The 17484-nt window shown below is 40.5% G+C and overlaps 1 protein-coding gene across 1 annotated transcript in view; it reads left to right on the top strand.

Moving 5' to 3' along the window:
• The window catches only part of KIF18A (kinesin family member 18A), a gene marked incomplete at both ends in the record, with an annotated part of 53584 nt that overhangs the window by 14385 nt on the left and 21715 nt on the right, over positions 1-17484 (top strand). The window contains 4 exons of the mRNA XM_081328707.1: positions 1492-1660; positions 3014-3178; positions 9871-9992; positions 11780-12018. Of these exons, the coding sequence (XP_081184833.1) occupies positions 1492-1660; positions 3014-3178; positions 9871-9992; positions 11780-12018 (695 nt within the window). The remainder of the gene's footprint in view (positions 1-1491; positions 1661-3013; positions 3179-9870; positions 9993-11779; positions 12019-17484) is intronic.

Below are 17484 nucleotides of genomic sequence, written 5' to 3'. Positions count from 1 at the left end.
AGCCTGGCATAAAAACAACATTGTGTGGCTTTTTTTTTTAAATTTTAAAAAAACAGTTACTACAAAGTGGGATTTTTAAAATGCCATAATAGAGATTGTGTGTAGGTGATTTTACTATTAAAACAATTAAAATAATCAAAGACTTCTTTAAAAAGGATAAAAATACACTGGAAAATTGTGAGGTAAAACTGTATATAATGAGGCAACTTTTGTCACTTTTTTCTGGATAATAAACACATTAAGTAATTTTATTTTGTTATATATCTGAGATGTTTTAACTAGAGCTGTGATAACTCCATATATAGAAATAATCCCAAAGGGAGGATCATAGGAACTAATTACTATGTGTGAAACATCTCAGTTTTTACCATAAAACCTTCCCATGGTAACAAGTATTTTAATACTCCAATTAAAGGGTCTTTAACCTTTCTGTTAAAAACAGTTAATAAAGGCAGAACTGTTAAAACATAACAGATCAAAGTTCTTAAATGTTTGGGGGGGGGGTTTCTCCTCAATAGAGGCTGTGAGTTCATAGAAGTTTTAGGCCCACTACTCTACTTTCTTACAAATAGTATTGCCCAGTAGTCTCATCTTTAAATCCATAGTTTATCTTTAAACGCAGTATTATGACCCTGGGACAATATTCCAAGGATCACTGCATTCGTCGGATTTCTGCCTCAGAAAGGAAAATTCAGGCTTAGATTACCTCTTTAGATTTCCTCCCATCCTTTAAGGCTGCAGTTTACCAACATCAGAAACTTTAATTTTGGAAAGTCCCCAAATGAGGAATGATGAGAGAGCAGGCTGGCAAGCCTGGAGGTACATTATATAATTTTTTTTCCCATTACACCCTACATGACCTGGTCAAATGTATTTCATTATATGCAATGAGGAGATACTCCCACTCGTCAATAAAAGAAGAGACTTCCATTAGTTGCAGCCAGCAGGATTGCTGCGGGAACAATTTTAGAAAATTAGATTGCGCTTTCATTTATTTTTTTAATTGTACAAATATAATCCTTTTTTTTCCACCTTCAAGAAGGGAAGTCCTAGAAGGAAAAGTATGATAATGGTGTTATTATATAGCCCATTCACCTTTAGTCCTATTAACAGGCCCCGAAAAGAATGTTTTAATACTATAATCCTCAAAAACATCATTGCTTTAGGATGTTCATCTGCAATTTCATACCTTCCATAATTCCCACCTTAAAAAGATTGAATTATCTGCATAGGCTAGGTGAGGCGGTGTTTGAAAAATCTCAACAGCTGGCAGTAGGTTCTTACTATTAAGCTAGAAAGGTTATGAAAGAAATGCCTTGTTAGCCCTGTACAGATACTTGATCTTCACTGCATGCCTCCTGAGGAAACAAGTTTCTCCCTGAAACCTGGAGATTTTAGTATATGTCACAATGATATTAGAATTAGCCAATGATATTTTAACCTAAACGTGTTTTGTTTCTGTAACTGGCTTCATTTATATAAATGGGACAGGTTGAAAGAAATTTTGAAGTGTGTGTTTGCAAATCGAGAGGAAATCAGGAAAGAGTTCCTCAATCTTGAGTTACAACTAAAAGAAAATGTCCTTAAAACACATTATCAGAAACATTGCCACGAACAAGTTAAAACAGTATGTTCCTGCTCACCAGAGAGATTGGAAAAGGTAAGCAATTTATACAACAGATACTGCTATCTTTCTGTGTTTTTGAAGTGCTACTACATTTAATGTCGGAGAGTCAGTTTGGTGTAGTGGTTCAGGTATCATGCTGGAAACTGGGATACTGTGAGTTCTAGTTCACCTTAGGCACAAAGCTAACTAGGTGACCTTGGACCTGTTGCACTCTTTCAACCCTAGGAAGCAGGCAATGGGAAGTCAGTTCCAAAACATTCTTGCCAGGAAAACTGTAGGATGTTGTCCAGGCAGTTGCCAGGAGTCAACACTGGTTCAAAGGCACCCACCTCTAACCCCCCCCCCAAAAAAATACCCCACTCTAAAGAATGTGATTCTGGTTCTGTGTCAGGGGCTCTGCTTGCTGTACTCACATAAACATTTTTTTCTTTTTTATTAGGTATATGAGGTCATTCAGATAAACATCCATACTGATAGCCTGTGCAAAAAATGTTTCACGGATATATTAGCTTGCCTTCCTTTCCCTTCCCTCATAACACAAACTATCGATTTTTTTCAATTTCCAATTTTTTTAAAAAAAAAATTTGGGAACCTGTTAAAGATTTTCCACCCACCCCCCTCCCCCAATCAAACAGATAAGCAGTAATGACAGAAAATTGGCAATACAATGAAAAGGAAACTGTTTAAAATAAATGCAACTTTGGCGTCTAGTCATGCCGGCCACATGACCACGGAGACGTCCTCGGACAAACGCTGGCTCTTCGGCTATGAAACGGAGATGAGCACCGGCCCCTAGAGTCGGAAACGACTAGCACGCATGTGCGGGGGAACCTTTACCTTTACCTTAATGTTTTAAAACATTAGAAAAAACACCCTTGGATTTTACAGTTATTTGGGAGGTTGAAGCTTTAAACTAAAGAAATCAGTGTTTGGGCAATTCTGTTGTTACACAGAATCTATGAAATATTTTCTTTTGAAGTACTCTGGACTTTTAACTTTTAAATTGGAATTTTACTTTTTAGATATCTTGCTTAATTATGCAATATATCTGGCTACTGTTGCTCAATGCTTGCTTGCATTCAACGTCGAATCTGCTTGGGTTGTCTTTCTTGCCAGTCCATCTAAAATCAAAAGTGATGAGATTCTGATCCTAGTTTTCTTTCTTACTGATCAGCCAGCTTAAATTCTCAAAATGTGTCCTATGAGAAGCATCACTAGCACCGCTGGAATCTGCTTTCCTTTTTTTGTTCCAACAGCTATTAGTAGTGCTACTTGTCCTAGATTTTAAGACAACGAATCATAAAGATTAGGGTTAAGGTAATCTGGCAGAAGAATGTGTGCCCTGTTTGTTTTCAGCAGTAACCAGTTAAACTTTTTACATTATAGGCAACTGGAAAACTTGAGCACCGGCTTGCTTTGCTTAAAAGTCGCCGTGTGCATCTAGAAAAGAAAAAAGAAGAGGAAGCCAAACGTTTTGAGGACAACACAAATTGGTTGCATAGGTTGGAGAATGAAATGCGCTTCCTGGGTCAAGATCATCATATTCCTCCAGTAAGCTGCTTCATTCTTTTGATTGTTTGTTTCTGAGCAGTAAGTTACTTATAGAATTTATAAGCTTCCAACTCCATATATAGTGGCTTATTAAGTATATAATAATCAAACATGCATTATTAAGTATATAATAATCAAACATGCATAATAACTCTGAGACACCATCAGCATCACCAATTATAAACAACATTCCTATATCCATCAGAAATAACAGTATAAAATAATTATTAAAAATATTAAGAGCAGTTGGTTGTAATATTAACCAATCTTAGCTGATCTTTATCCTGCACTGTGTACCGTATTTTCCGGCGTATAAGACGACTTTTGAACCCCTGAAAATCACCTCAAAAGTTGGGGGGTCGTCTTATACGCCGGAAAAAAAACACCTTCGGATCTTTTTTCTGCTGGGCGGCGGGATCGCTGGGTGAATGGAGGCAGGCGATGGCGACCCGTGGTTAAGCGGCCGACGGCGAACGGGTGATAGAGGGCAAACTCTCGTCAGCTTCTGGGGCGGCTACTGCAGCTGCTGCCGTTGCTCGCTCAAGGACTGGCCGTGCTAGCGCCTCCAATGCTGGCTGACAGGTCCCTGATGAGAGGAGCGGGACTAGCCCGCGCCCGTCATCTCGAGCAGCCGCTGCCCTGTTTCCCTCCCTGTTTCCCTGCTCCGCCTGCTCTGTGATTGGCCCAGCTTTGCACCTTTCCCGCCAAAGGGGCGCCTCGCCTTATTGTCTCTGAGCTCTCTCGCCTGCTGCGCTGCTGCTCTCAGTTCCGCACTCCGAGCAAGCAATTCTTGTGGTCAGCGCGAGTCAGGCGGTGCCTCGGCGGGAGCAAAGGCTCTCCCTTCCTACGGTCGAGCGGGGCGCCTCTGGGGACCGCCTGCCCGTCCTCTCGTCGGGGACCTGACAGCCAAGCATTGGAGGCGCTAGCACGCCCAGTCCTTGAGCGAGCAACGGCAGCAGCTGCAGTAGCTGCCCCAGAAGCTGACGAGTTTGCCTTCCATCACCCGTTGGCCGCTTAACCACAGGTCGCCATCGCCTGCCTCCATTCAGCCCAGGGCTCCAGCCGAGCGGGAGTCGTGTTTCTGCGAAGAGGCAGCGGCCGTGGCGGCGGCAAGGGACTCGAGAAAACTTCCTGTCGCTGGGGAAGGACGACGAACAGGAAGTTTTCTCGAGTCCCTTGCCACCACCACGGCCGCCGCCTCTTCGCAGAAACACGACTCCCGCTCGGCTGGAGCCCTGGGCTGAATGGAGGCAGGCGATGGCGACCCGTGGTTAAGCGGCCAACGGCGAACGGGTGATGGAAGGCAAACTCGTCAGCTTCTGGGGCGGCTACTGCAGCTGCTGCCGTTGCTCGCTCAAGGACTGGGCGTGCTAGCGCCTCCAATGCTTGGCTGTCAGGTCCCAGACGAGAGGACGGGCAGGCGGTCCCCAGAGGTGCCCCGCTCGACCGTAGGAAGGGAGAGCCTTTGCTCCCGCCGAGGCACCGCCTGACTCGCGCTGACCACAAGAATTGCTTGCTCGGAGTGCGGAACTGAGAGCAGCAGCGCAGCAGGCGAGAGAGCTCAGAGACAATAAGGCGAGGCGCCCCTTTGGCGGGAAAGGAACAAAGCTGGGCCAATCACCAATCAATCAATAGGGAGGGCCTCGCACCCGCCGGACTCGTCACCAGCACCGCTCTCTCCCCCCGCGGGGATGCGTTTCCGCCGGACGGTGCTGTCGGAGACGAGCCAGCCTGGTGGCCGGGATCGGAGCTGCGCGCCGGACTAAGAGGCCGTTTCGTGAGGCAAGAGGGCGGCGGGAGGGGGGAAGGAGGAGGAGGAGGAGTCCCCAGAAGAGGCAGGCAGGCGCGGCGTCCCAGGCGGGGCGTGGGCACAGCAGTCGCTCTCCCGGTTTGGCAAGTTTCCCGGCGGGTGACCGAAGAGCAGCCTGCAACTAGGAGTGCGAGCCGACGAGGACGGGAGAAGCAGCCGCTCGGACGCATCAGCGCAATCGAGACGAGCCAGCAGGCAGCCGCCGTGAGCGCAGTGCTGAGGGGCAGCGGCAGGACGGCCTGGCCCAGCGCCTGCAGGACGGCCAGCAGCCGCACGCGCAGCAGCAGCAGCCGGCTCAGCAACAGGTCGGAGCGCAGGAGCCGCACCGCCAGGCTGCCCAGGAAAAGCAGCCACACCGAGAGGCTGCACGCCCAGGCCAGCTCCATGAGGGGCAGGGCGGGAAGCCGGCCGGGAAGAGGGAACGGGAGCCCGGGCCGAGCGCGCCTCGGCCAACAGTGAGAGGGAAGCGGCACGTGAGTTCTAAAAAGAGGCTGCGGGCGGAGCTGCCCCGCCCTGCACCGAATGGGAGAAGTTCAAGGCCTGGGGGGGGGAAGCAGGAGGGGCGCCGGCCGTGGTGGGGTGGCGGCTGCCCTCCGGCGCTGCCTGCCGCCCGGGAAACACTGCGCCTCGGGGGCCGGCAGAAGCGCGGGAGCAGCGGGAGGGCCGGCGGGTAAGTATTTTCCGGCGTATAAGACAAAACCTTCAAAATCTTCTTAAAAGTAGGGGGTCGTCTTATACGCCGGGTCGTCTTATACGCCGGAAAATACGGTATATTTTTCAAGGGGAGAAAAATCAACCTCTTGTATAGCCACAGAAAGCAAGCATTTTTCCACTCATAAATTGGATGTAAACAATTCGCTATAAACAATCATAAATTTCCATGACTGACTAATCACAGCTGTATTTACTTATCCTGAAAATTATTGCAATGCTGAGTTATAGAGACAACTTTACTGTCAGAATGTGATGACATATTTTGGTTATTCTACAGAGTAACCTTGTGCTTATAATACATATGGGTTTCAATAGTAATTCTCTAATGACATCCTGCAAAGGGCGGGAGATAGGATATGATGACATCTTCCAACTATAATTTTTTTGATTCTGAGTTATTTTAGGGTTTTTTTAATTTAAAAATATATATGAATCATTAATTAGAGACCAGAAAAGTCAGGACATTGGAACAAATCCCATTGATAAGCAAATTGAAGTAATGCTGGTGTTTTGGATAAGGCATTCTTGTATTTAGATTATGAGCATTATTGTATTTGAAATAAAGGAACAAGCTTCCAATGGGCTCAAATTAATGTATTAACATTAAGCAATGTTTAGGCATTGACACCTTTTATTTATCATGTTTGACCAAACCTTCCATCTGTGCCTATATCATATATACAATACCAGCAGGCAAAGCTATACCACTTTGATTCATATATTTAGCTTATCCATTTTTGTAACATCTGAATAGAATCTTGAGTGTTTCCTCTTGAAATAACTATCAGTATAAAGAACTCCTGGATTCATGATTGGAAGCGATGCACCTTGAATGTAGGAATTCTCTCTGTGTTCTTCTCTACATGCCAATAATTCTTTTCCATGAGTTCCAAGAGTTTCCTATTCGGCTGACTTCTAACAGTGTCTGTTTAGGAATAACAAAATGTGCAAACTTGTTGGGGTGGGTGCAGCACACTGGAATGTATTGTTTAGTTGAAGATAAAATGGGGTTTCTTATTTACTGTTCTATAATTCAAGAGTTTGATTTTGAAAATAAATCTGGCAGAAGACAAACTGGGAGGAAGGTAAATTATTGAAAATAAGAAGGCAAGATCTTCTGAGTCAAAATTACTGGAGTCTGGCTTTCAATATGGCATTGAATATTTCACCAGTTATTCAAAACAGTAGTTGTTTTAGCTAACTATGACTTACGCTTTTGCAGATACAGGCCTTTGTGGGTGTGCTTGTGATACAGTAAAAAGAAAATGCTATATTATCTATATTATAAATTCAGTAAAATGCTGTATTGTCTATATTATGAACATTCAATACTGTTTTGTTTAGCTACTTATACAGGCTTGCATTAGGATAGTTTTGAACTTCATTGAATTACAGTTGACTGGGAGCTGATTTGCACTAAAACAAAATGTAGCCACTCTAATGATGACTGCACTTTGGGAATGAAATATTCTTACTTTTAGGGTTTAGCAGTTTGGAATACAAAGGTGTAAATAGCAATAATAAACCTTGCAAAAACTAAAGGTTTCTGTTTGTTTCCTTAATTTCCTTAATTTGCCTCTCCCACCCTTTCCTTAATTTGCCTCTCCCACCCTTTCCTCAAAGTACTATAGTGAGGGAAAGGGGCCTTTCCTGCTGAATTTTAGCATGGAAGTAGTTTTGCAGACTTCAGGTTAGTGTTTTGGGCAGTAGGAATAACCTTGAGGAACAAGGGGAAAGCTGCAGTTAAGAGAACAGTAAGATAAAAGAAATTTGCCTTCGAGGCAGAAATGTAGTTTGAAAAAGCATCTCAGACTTATCTCTCCCTAATTTTCACAGAGATAATGGAAGTGAGGGAGGGAGCACATTGATATTTGCAAGACTGGTGTCAGTCCTCCAAGGTAGACTAGCTTTAGGAAACCGATGTCATGAATGCTAATTCTGTTTTTTATTTTAAGATTAATCTTTGTGAGAAATAGGGAAAATCAACTCTTGGTTGCAGTTCTTCCTGTTCTTCAAGGTTAGTTAACTTATTACAGTTACAAGCCAGATGTGGCCCACGAGTTAGGTTTGCCTACTTGTGCCTACTTTAGCAGAAGGCCTTAATGGGAACTTGGGAATGTTATTCATTAACCAAAGAAAGGGAAAAAAGCAAAAGCATGGGACAGCTTCTCTCCTTGAGTGGTTCTCAATTGGCTTCATGTATCATGCAAACCAGGCATAGACTGGACTCTTATGATAAACTGCTGTCATTTGCTCCTCATGGAAAGGTAAAAGATACATACATTTGGAAGAAAAGCCAAGTATAAAATATAAGAAAAAAAGAAGCAAGTTGCATTCTTAAAACAGTATTTTCCATATAATAGTCTTTAATGAAGGTTATGCATTTTGTTAATGACAAAACTGATCAACAGTTGTCAGCATCTTGAAACATGCTGATAAACAGAAAGCACAATTGCTATGATTTTTTTAAAAAATGCTAGAAATTCTAAAGTATAGTCTTAGCGTATGCATGATTGTCTTGCCCTCAGGAACAGCATCTTTCTATATTTCCCTGATATATTTCCTGCTCTTTGGGTTTTTGATGGGTTTCTTTTTATGGTTCTTATGATGTATTTTTTTAAATATATGCCTCACTATATATATTTTGATATACCTCACAATTAGATGGCTTATAAATCAATATGTGGTAAAAATGCAGGATCCAATCTGGGTCGGTCACCAGGACCAGAGATTTAGTCTTCAGAGCTTTTAGATTCGTGCTGGAACCCATCCTCAGGGAACTTCTCTCTACCAGAATGTCTCCTACACAGAGAAAGGAGCCTCTCCTCAGGGAACTTCTCTCTACCAGAATGTCTCCTACACAGAGAAAGGAGCCTCTCCTCAGGGAACCTCTCTCTACCAGAATGTCTCCTACACAGAGAAAGGAGCCTCTCCTCAGGGAACCTCTCTCTACCAGAATGTCTCCTACACAGAGAAAGGAGCCTCTCCTCAGGGAACTTCTCTCTACCAGAATGTCTCCTACACAGAGAAAGGAGCCTCTCCTCAGGGAACTTCTCTCTACCAGAATGTCTCCTACACAGAGAAAGGAGCCTCTCCTCAGGGAACCTCTCTCTACCAGAATGTCTCCTACACAGAGAAAGGAGCCTCTCCTCAGGGAACTTCTCTCTACCAGAATGTCTCCTACACAGAGAAAGAAGCCTCTCCTCAGGGAGCTTCTCTCTCCAGAATGTAGAGAGAAGTTCCCTGAGGAGGAGCTAGAGCACAAGTCTGAAAGCTCTGAAGACTAAACCTCTGGTTTTGGTGACTGACCCAGATTGCATCCTGCAACATTATCCTGGGCCATGTATATTTGCTTTCATTCACGTGGTAATAAAGTTTATTTTAACAAAGACCTCCTGCCAAAGGGTGTTCTCCATTCCCCCCCCCCATAATTTTCTACCATCAGAGCCAGTAGATCCTCTTACCTTTGTCTGGATGGTTTCTAGGCATCAGCACATGGGCAGTGTTATCATTCTGGCCTACTCTCTTGGGCTTCCCTGGTTTGTCATCAGTTGACACTCATTTTCTTGACAATAAACCAAGACTTAAGATGGGCTTTGTCCCGAGCGAGGACTCCTTTTTTGCATTTTTATCTTGAAACACATTAATTCAATTGTCCTCATGGTTCTTAGCTTTAACCAAATTTAGGGAACCAATAGCCACCGTTGTTTCTTTGCTGTTGACCAATTTGGCTGGAAATAATGTGAACTGTCTCCCCCCCCAAAGAAAAGAAAAGAAAAGAAAGAATCAAGATATTCCCTGGCTTTGGCTTCCTACCGGGTTTGCCTGATTTCTTTTAAATTAAGATGTTTTACAATTGTATAACATTGCCCAACTTTCCTTATTATATAATAAGGTTCTGAATCATGTAGGGATGTCCCCTAGAGTATGGTCAAAAAAACTTCAGATGGCAGCCACAATCGTGTGATTGATGCTCTGCTTGTTTTTATGTGTCACAGAGCTTTGACCACAAGGTCTCATCTGCCTTCTGATCACGCTCTGTGGACAACCCTAGAGTCATGCCCACTTTTGAAATAAATAGCTTGCATGGTTATTATAAAAGTTATATTCTGATACTTTTCAGTTGTTTGGTGTATAATTTTGATTTCAATTTCAATTTTGTTTCAAGGAACTACATAGAGAAGTGGAGTGTTGTCACTTGAAATTGGAAATTCAGGATTTGAAAAGACAAATTGAATACATGACAAGGCTGGCATCCCAACAAGAACAGTGGCATAAGCAGACAGAAAAGTAAGTCTGTAATAAAAATGCTGCATTCAATTATATTTTCTATTTAAAAATTATCTTTGAGAGCCATAAAATCTGTAATTATCTTAACTGTGTGAAAATGGCAATGGATCATTTGAACAGTTTTCTGCAAAAGCTATACATTTCTGCAAAAGCTATAAATGGAATCCATCTTATTTTCCTTTTAGAAAATTTAAAGCGTCCCATTCAGAACATTTTTTTGCTCCATGTAAAGATGCATGAGGCTAAATTCTTTAGCATGTAGTATAAAAATCATGCCCAGCATGTGAAAGTATGCTATGTGACTGTATTATAGTTCACATAAGACTTGGAACAGTACAGTCATACCTTAGTAGTTGACTACTTCAAAACTCGTCAAATTTGGTACTCGACGCATTTTGAAGCAGAAATCTTGTCCCATCTTTCTCTCGGTACTCGACGTGCATGGTAGAACTTGCTGGCCTCAGCTGCCTCGTGACTGTCTACTTCTTCCAGCCTAAATAAAGGCTCGCGTGGTAAGTCACGTGGATTCCTCGGACTTGTCACTTTTAGTACTCATTGCTCCTCCTGGAATAAATTAGCAATAAGTACCAAAGTACCACTGTATTGAGAAAGGTGATGTAAATATCCAAGCAGGAAAATAATCATTATTTTAAACTGGAATAAGCTTCTATGTTTTTCTTTAGATATGATTCTTAAATGGAATTTATACTGTATGTGTAATGAAACAAAGTAATGGAAAGAGGAGTTTAAGACAATGAAATGTAATTAGTTGGAATTAATTTAATGTTTCAATATTTTTTTAAAAAAATACTCAAATCATAATCTTATCTCTAATGATTTTAAAATCATTTGAAAATGGTAATTCATTCTCCAGAAAACAAGTAAAAGTAGTTAATATCCCACCTACTTTTTATCACAAACGTCAGAATACCGTAAAAGACCAAAAGTAGACCTTTGCAAGAAAGAGTGCAAGAAAGTAGTATACTTGATCTATACAAGTTGTCCAGCATACTTTAATATAAAGAAAGTCAAAGCTTCTGGACTTTTCTATTTCTTCTAACAATTCTGGAACTAATTCCAAAGAAGGCATAACTTTAGCCCTTTCCTGGAATTACTTCAGGGAAAAAATAAAATGGGTTTTGCAGGTGACCCATGCAATAGCTTTAACCTGATTTTATTTGGCTCCCAAAATTTTTTTTAGGTAGGATGATCAAAGAACATACATTCTGGCAAACAACAGTGTCCTAAAGAAAGATATGTCCCATGAACAAAAAGCAGCTGCAGGTGGTTAAACTATGAAGCATTGTGTAGGAGCTGATTCTGAAACTGATAGTGATTCAAGAAACAATGTGCAAGTGACCAGCTGCAAAGAGTTAGTGAAGAGACCAGCCTCCTTGCCACTCCATCAAAGAGCTGTTAAAGTATCAGAAAACCACTACATTAATGTACACTGCAGTCTATTGGTTCTAAATTGAAAACAGTTTGGCTGCTGACATTTTTGTAACCTCATTCCATCCAACTCAATAAATCTTGCTAAAGAGAACTCTATGAGAATTTTTGCTGGAAAATAATTACTGTTGATTTAGGCAGCTGCAAGGGAGGGAAGGTGGAAGATCAATCTCATATCAAAATATTGAACAGTGAAATCATTTGTATCTCTTCCTTCCAAATATTTGTATTTCATTTTAATTGTCTGTGTGTGATTGTTTATTGTTACTAAATAAAATTGATGGGCTGTCACCTAAGATGTTTTCAAGATACTAACAATTTTCTTTTTATTGTTACAGAATCCTGAATTTTTCACTTCCAATTTTAATAAAACAGTATATTGCTTTAAAAAGGATGCAGTTAGCCAATGGTGTCATTGAGGATGATTTTGGGGAGTTAAAACAGCTCATTCACAGAGAGAAAGTTGTAATTTGGGCTGACCAGATTGTTGAAGAAGAATCAGATCAAAACGATCAGCCCATGATGTCTGCTGTCATGTCATTTCCACAGCTTGTGAGCTATCGGAACACTCCCTGTAGTAAGTAGCTGTATTTTGTGTATAAAATGTTAACATATTCACAGAAAATGACCTTATATCAAAAGGCAAATTTACAATAAAGCCTAACAAAGCTTAATGGATATTTTCCTAGAATTTACTGTGGTGTCATCAATTAAATGCAAGGGAGATAAAATAGATTTCTTACCTCCCTAGAACCTTTCACAAAATGAACCTTTCCCAATGTTTTCACGTTGGTCCAAACCAGCAGGAAAGTAGTGTAATTAAGCCTCTGGAAAATTGGATAATTGTTAGACATCATAATTCAGCTATCTCAGTGTCATGGGGAACACTATTTCATTTATTTATTAAATTTATTTGCTGCCCATCTCGTAATGAAACGACTGGATGGCTACCGTTGCTACTACTGTTCTGATCTTTATACATATAGGCATATCATAGCATAATTTTTCTCAGGTCTTCATGACTGGTCTACTCTAGTCTCTGGCAAATGGTTCATCATTTGTCCAAGAATGACTTGCAGGATGGATATTGAGTTTATCATTTGCCTGAAAATACAGGTAGAGTGTCTCTGTCCAAACAAAAGCAAATTGCTATACGACAATTTGAACTGCTAAAAATATCAGAATAGTTATTCCCAATTCAGTAATCTGATGGAACTTTCAGGACATTCTCTTAAAATGCCTATGTTATTTCCATTTATGAGGTTACTAGTCAGTTGGGAAAATAAAGGGTTGAATTCCTAAATTTGAATTTGGCCCCAATTGTACCTGATCATTGATGATTTGGACCAAGTTGAAAGAGGCTCTTTTCCAAATCTTGTGGCATTCGGTTTCTTTAAAAAAAAATGGGCAACATATAAAATGGCATGAATTAACAAAAACTGTTTCTTCATTCCTGGGAGGGTCAAAACTTGGCAGCTGCTAAGTCGTGGCTTATATTTTTAATAAGAAAATGTTTGGGTGGAGATTAATGCAGATCCTCATTGTAGCTTTTTAGTGGGGTTTTTTTTTAGTTTATAATCTTTTCAAGATGTTGAACAGGAAATAGACTTTGTGCATAGAGGCTTAAAAAAATCACCACCTGTTACACAGTGATCATTATTTCTTACTTTAAAACCCGTATTTCACATGCAGCATCATTGCTTAGGGTTTAGTTGTCAAAGTAACAGAAATATTTCCATTTTGGGGCACTAGACTTTTAATTCATTTATGAACCAAGCAATGCAGGGTTTTTAAAAATACATTTATGTAACTACTAGTAAGTATGATTAAAACATTGATGCAAATTAGAGAATACTGTCTATTGGATCAAGAATCCCTGCACTCAGTCATTCAAGTCCTGGTTATTTCATGCTTGGACTACTGCAATGTGCTCTACATGGAGCTTCCCTTCAAGAGCAACCTGAAGCTTCAACTGGTGCAGAGTGCAGTGGTGTGAGTAGTCTTTTGGGCCCTTAGGGTTGCTCATGTTACACCTCTATTCTGTGAGCTGCATTGACAGCTGGTCTGCTTCCAGGTGCAATTCAAGATATTGGTCATTACCTATAAAGCCCTGCATGGCATAGGTTCAGGTTATTTGAAGAACCATCTCAGCCCTATGGGACAAGCCCGCCCCACCCATGCCAACAGAGGATGCTGCTGGGGATCTCGTCAGTCAAGAAATTCCCTCTGGCAGGTCCAAGAGTAGAGCCTTCTACTGTATGTCATGGCCCTGGCCCTTTGGAACAATTTGCCCCCTGAAAGTCAGATTGGCGCTGTCTCTCTCTCTCTGCAAGACCCTGAAGGCTTGGCTTTGCCAGTTGGCCTGAAGCCCTACTGGGGGAATATCTCACTGGAAGTGGTTTATCAACTAATAGTAGATCCAAATCTCTCCTCCCCCTGTGCATCTTGCTTCCTCCCCTCCCCTCTTTTAATTATAGTTTTCTATTGTTTTAATTATAGTTTTGTATTATTTTAATATTGTAAACTGTCCAGAGTTGCCCTGCATTGAGGTGGGTGGCAAATAAATATACTCAATAAATTAAATGTCTCATACACCAATGGTACCATTTCTGGATTGGGAGGCCTTGCACACAATGATTCACATCTTGGTCACTTCTCACTCGGATTCAAGATGCTGCTTATTACCTGGCACAGGGCCAGATTATTTGTAGGACTGCCTCTCCCCAAGGATATGTGACCATTCCACCAGATTGGATATTGTAAGCCTACTCTAGGTTCCTTTTGTTAAATACTAACAGTACCATCTAGTGGGACCTCAGAAGTGTGTCTTTTCTGTAGCAGACCGTATCCTATGGAATACCCTTCCCCTTGAAGTCTGGCAGGGCCCCCACACTTTTAGCTTTTGAGAAAGCTCTAGCAGACTTGCTTTTCCCTCAGGCATTGATAGAGTAAGGTTGGAACCCGAGAATTGAAATAGATTTCGTGTATGGAGATGAGAAGTCGGGTGACCAGTTTTCTTGCTTATTGTTTGTGATTTTATTATTTTTGTGAGTCATTCAGAGTTTTGCAGGATGGGTAGCCATATTCTTTTAAATAAATAAAGTATTTAATCTTATAATATTGGGATTAAAAAAGGAAAGAGGTATGAGTTCAGCTTGCTCCTAAATAGAGTTTGATGATAATAACAATAGTACTTAGGCTTCTATACTGCTTCATAGTGCTTTACAGCATTCTCTGAGCCATTTACAAATGGCTGCATATTGCCCCAATAATCTAGGTCCTTATTTTACCAACCTCAGATTATATACGTACCTACATACCCATCAAATAATTTCTTTCTGGGATAAGCAGCATTATACAAAATGCAAAAAACAGAATAAGAAACAGTGAGTTAAAGGAACTGAGGTATCAGATAAAGAAAAAGAAGGGGTAAGGTAAATAAAAGAAGAAATCTAACAAAATCTGCATTTTTGTATTTTCAGCAATACCAAACTTCTTTGTACACATTTCCATTTTTGCAAAGCATTCTTACTTTCACCTCATCCATACATTGCTTCCTTTATTTCTTTAAACTTCTCACTTCTGCGTTTGAGAACTTCATCAATTCGTTTCAGCCATGACATCCCTTCTTCTCAATCCATTTATACTTAATTAGTTACTGTATGTATCCTATTGGTATAGATACTCATCTCACGTGACTCTGGTGTACCCCATAAAAAAACCTCCCTTTTTATAACAATAAAACACTTAAAATACATACTTTGTTCTCCTTGACAAATGGACCCAGATTGTTGGGGGCAATAAGCTGACTTTGTAAAAATGCCGCTTGGGGGCCCCCCGAAAGCCTTAATAAGCAGGCATATACATAGAATGAAGGCTATTGCTAAGCACACTGGTTTGTGCTTTAGATTGTAAGCTGCTCTGAGTCTTTGGAGAAGGGCGGGATATAAATGGGATTTAAAAAAAGCATAGAAAAACAAGCAACTTCAATTAAAATGATACGAACAGCAAAATAGTAGCAAAAATGAGTGTGTTCAACTGTCATGGAGCCATCTAGCAGGCTTCGCTCTTATGCAATCCACTGGATAGTTAAAATATCAGATTCTTGATTCGATCTTCATTCTTCCAGTTCCATATTTTGCTGAAGAAAATACTTCTGTCTTGTATTTTATATGGCATTACTGTGTTTCTATTGATAATATCCAGGATTAACTAAGCGATGATGACCCAGGGACTAGTCCTGGGAAAGGCTTGTTAATTTGCACTCTTAAGAAAACAAGACATCCCTGGAAGTCTATTTTCAGAACGGAGAGAATATAAGGAGAATCATGGCTAAGACTTTGATGAAATAATGGTTCAGAAAGAAAAGAAATGATGCAAAGTAAGTCATTATTTTAGCAGAGGGATTTTCTCATCTTCACCCTGAAAAAAAGCTCTCATTTCACTTTTACTGAGTGCAGCATAAATTAGTATACAAGTCAAGCAGAGCACAAGCTTTAAAGGGATCTGGCATTTAAAGGCGCATGTGTCCAGTTCAGATTGATAGTGTGATCCATGCCCTCTCTGTGTCTAAGTTGTATAGAAGAACTCCACTTCCAACCAGGCATTTACTTGCTAGTATTTCTGTCAGGATGAAGGTTCTTGGCATAGTTTCAGATATTCCATTTCTTTCTTGTGCATTAGTAGAGGAATAAATCCATTCTTAAAGACAGAATAAAGTGTTCATTGCTTCCCCTATGACCAGAAACAAAGCCAATTATTTTACTGAAGGAAGCTAATTGTTGTGAATTCTGGTGAAAAGCATGGGATCATCCATTGTTCATTCTCACTTGTATGATTCATCACATGGCCAGAAAGATCCTTCCGTTTCATTTCTGCCTTCTTTTTTAATAATAATGAAATAGTAGGAATTCTTTTTCAATGCAAGCTGTTTTCTCACTTCTTCAATGTTGCATTTGCTGCTTTTAAAATGTTATAGCATTGGATACTGTCTTCTGATTCTGTGTTCACTGGGCAACATTTGCACCTCAAAATTCCAGGAGTCAGAAGGCTGTTAAAAGAATCAGACTGTATGATTAGCAAACTAATTGGGCCAATCATCTTCACCAAAATGACTATATTGATGCTTTATTCTAATATATCCAGATTACCTAGCAGACTTGGTTTAGCACAGATTCTAGAAATAACTTCTCAAGCATGTGTTAATGTTGGTTCTTAATTCTTTTTTTTCCTTAAAAAAAATCTACACTGTTATTTTGTCCCAAAGCCAATCAGAAGTGTCGTTCATCTTTCTCTTTGACATAAAATCTATACTTGTGATCTATGAGTCATATTTTTAAATATTATTTTCACACTTTCCCCATTAGTTGACGTCATGCTCATTGTTGTATTAGTTCCTTATCAATAGAGATTTCTGGAGTCCTACCATGACATGACTAAGTGTATCTAAAACTTTTTTTTTTTTTAACGCAGGTATGTGTATTGGAATAATTTGCATTCAGATTCATTCTGCATGCCGGTCTGAAATTATATCACATGCATGTTAAACCCTTGCTTGTTTCTTGAAATAATATAATATATATATAAACCTGCAGCATAATTTGAACAGTACTGTTTGCTTTTTTTTTGTGTTTCAAGGAAAGTAAGTTAGTAATTTTTTTGATCTTTAAAAATATCTCATCCTCCCTAACTTCTTTAATGCCAATGGCACTTTCTTCTGGCTCTCTTGATATAGTATAATGTGAAGTAGGAAGCAAGCAACAAATGCACATTTGTTTTCTCTTTCAAGTAGGTGGCTTGACACCCTTCAACGTTTTTAATTTGCAATGTGTTGCTAGGCTTGGTGCCAGGTGGCATTCTGGATCAGCTGACTCAGGCTGCATTTGTATCTCCTCAAGTGTCCCTTCTTTAGCTAATACCTGAGGCTCAGATTGGTCAAGTTGTTCTGTTCCTCAGTGTAATGATTCAGACAGATCCCTAATGCATGTTGACATAGGTTTGCGCACAGTTTATTCTAAACCATAACGTTAGTCCATGAGGAACT

Source organism: Vipera berus, assembly GCF_964194415.1.
Source record: "Vipera berus genome assembly, chromosome: 1".
Classification (NCBI taxonomy): Eukaryota; Metazoa; Chordata; class Lepidosauria; order Squamata; family Viperidae; genus Vipera; species Vipera berus.
This window is presented reverse-complemented; position numbering and strand designations above follow the sequence as displayed.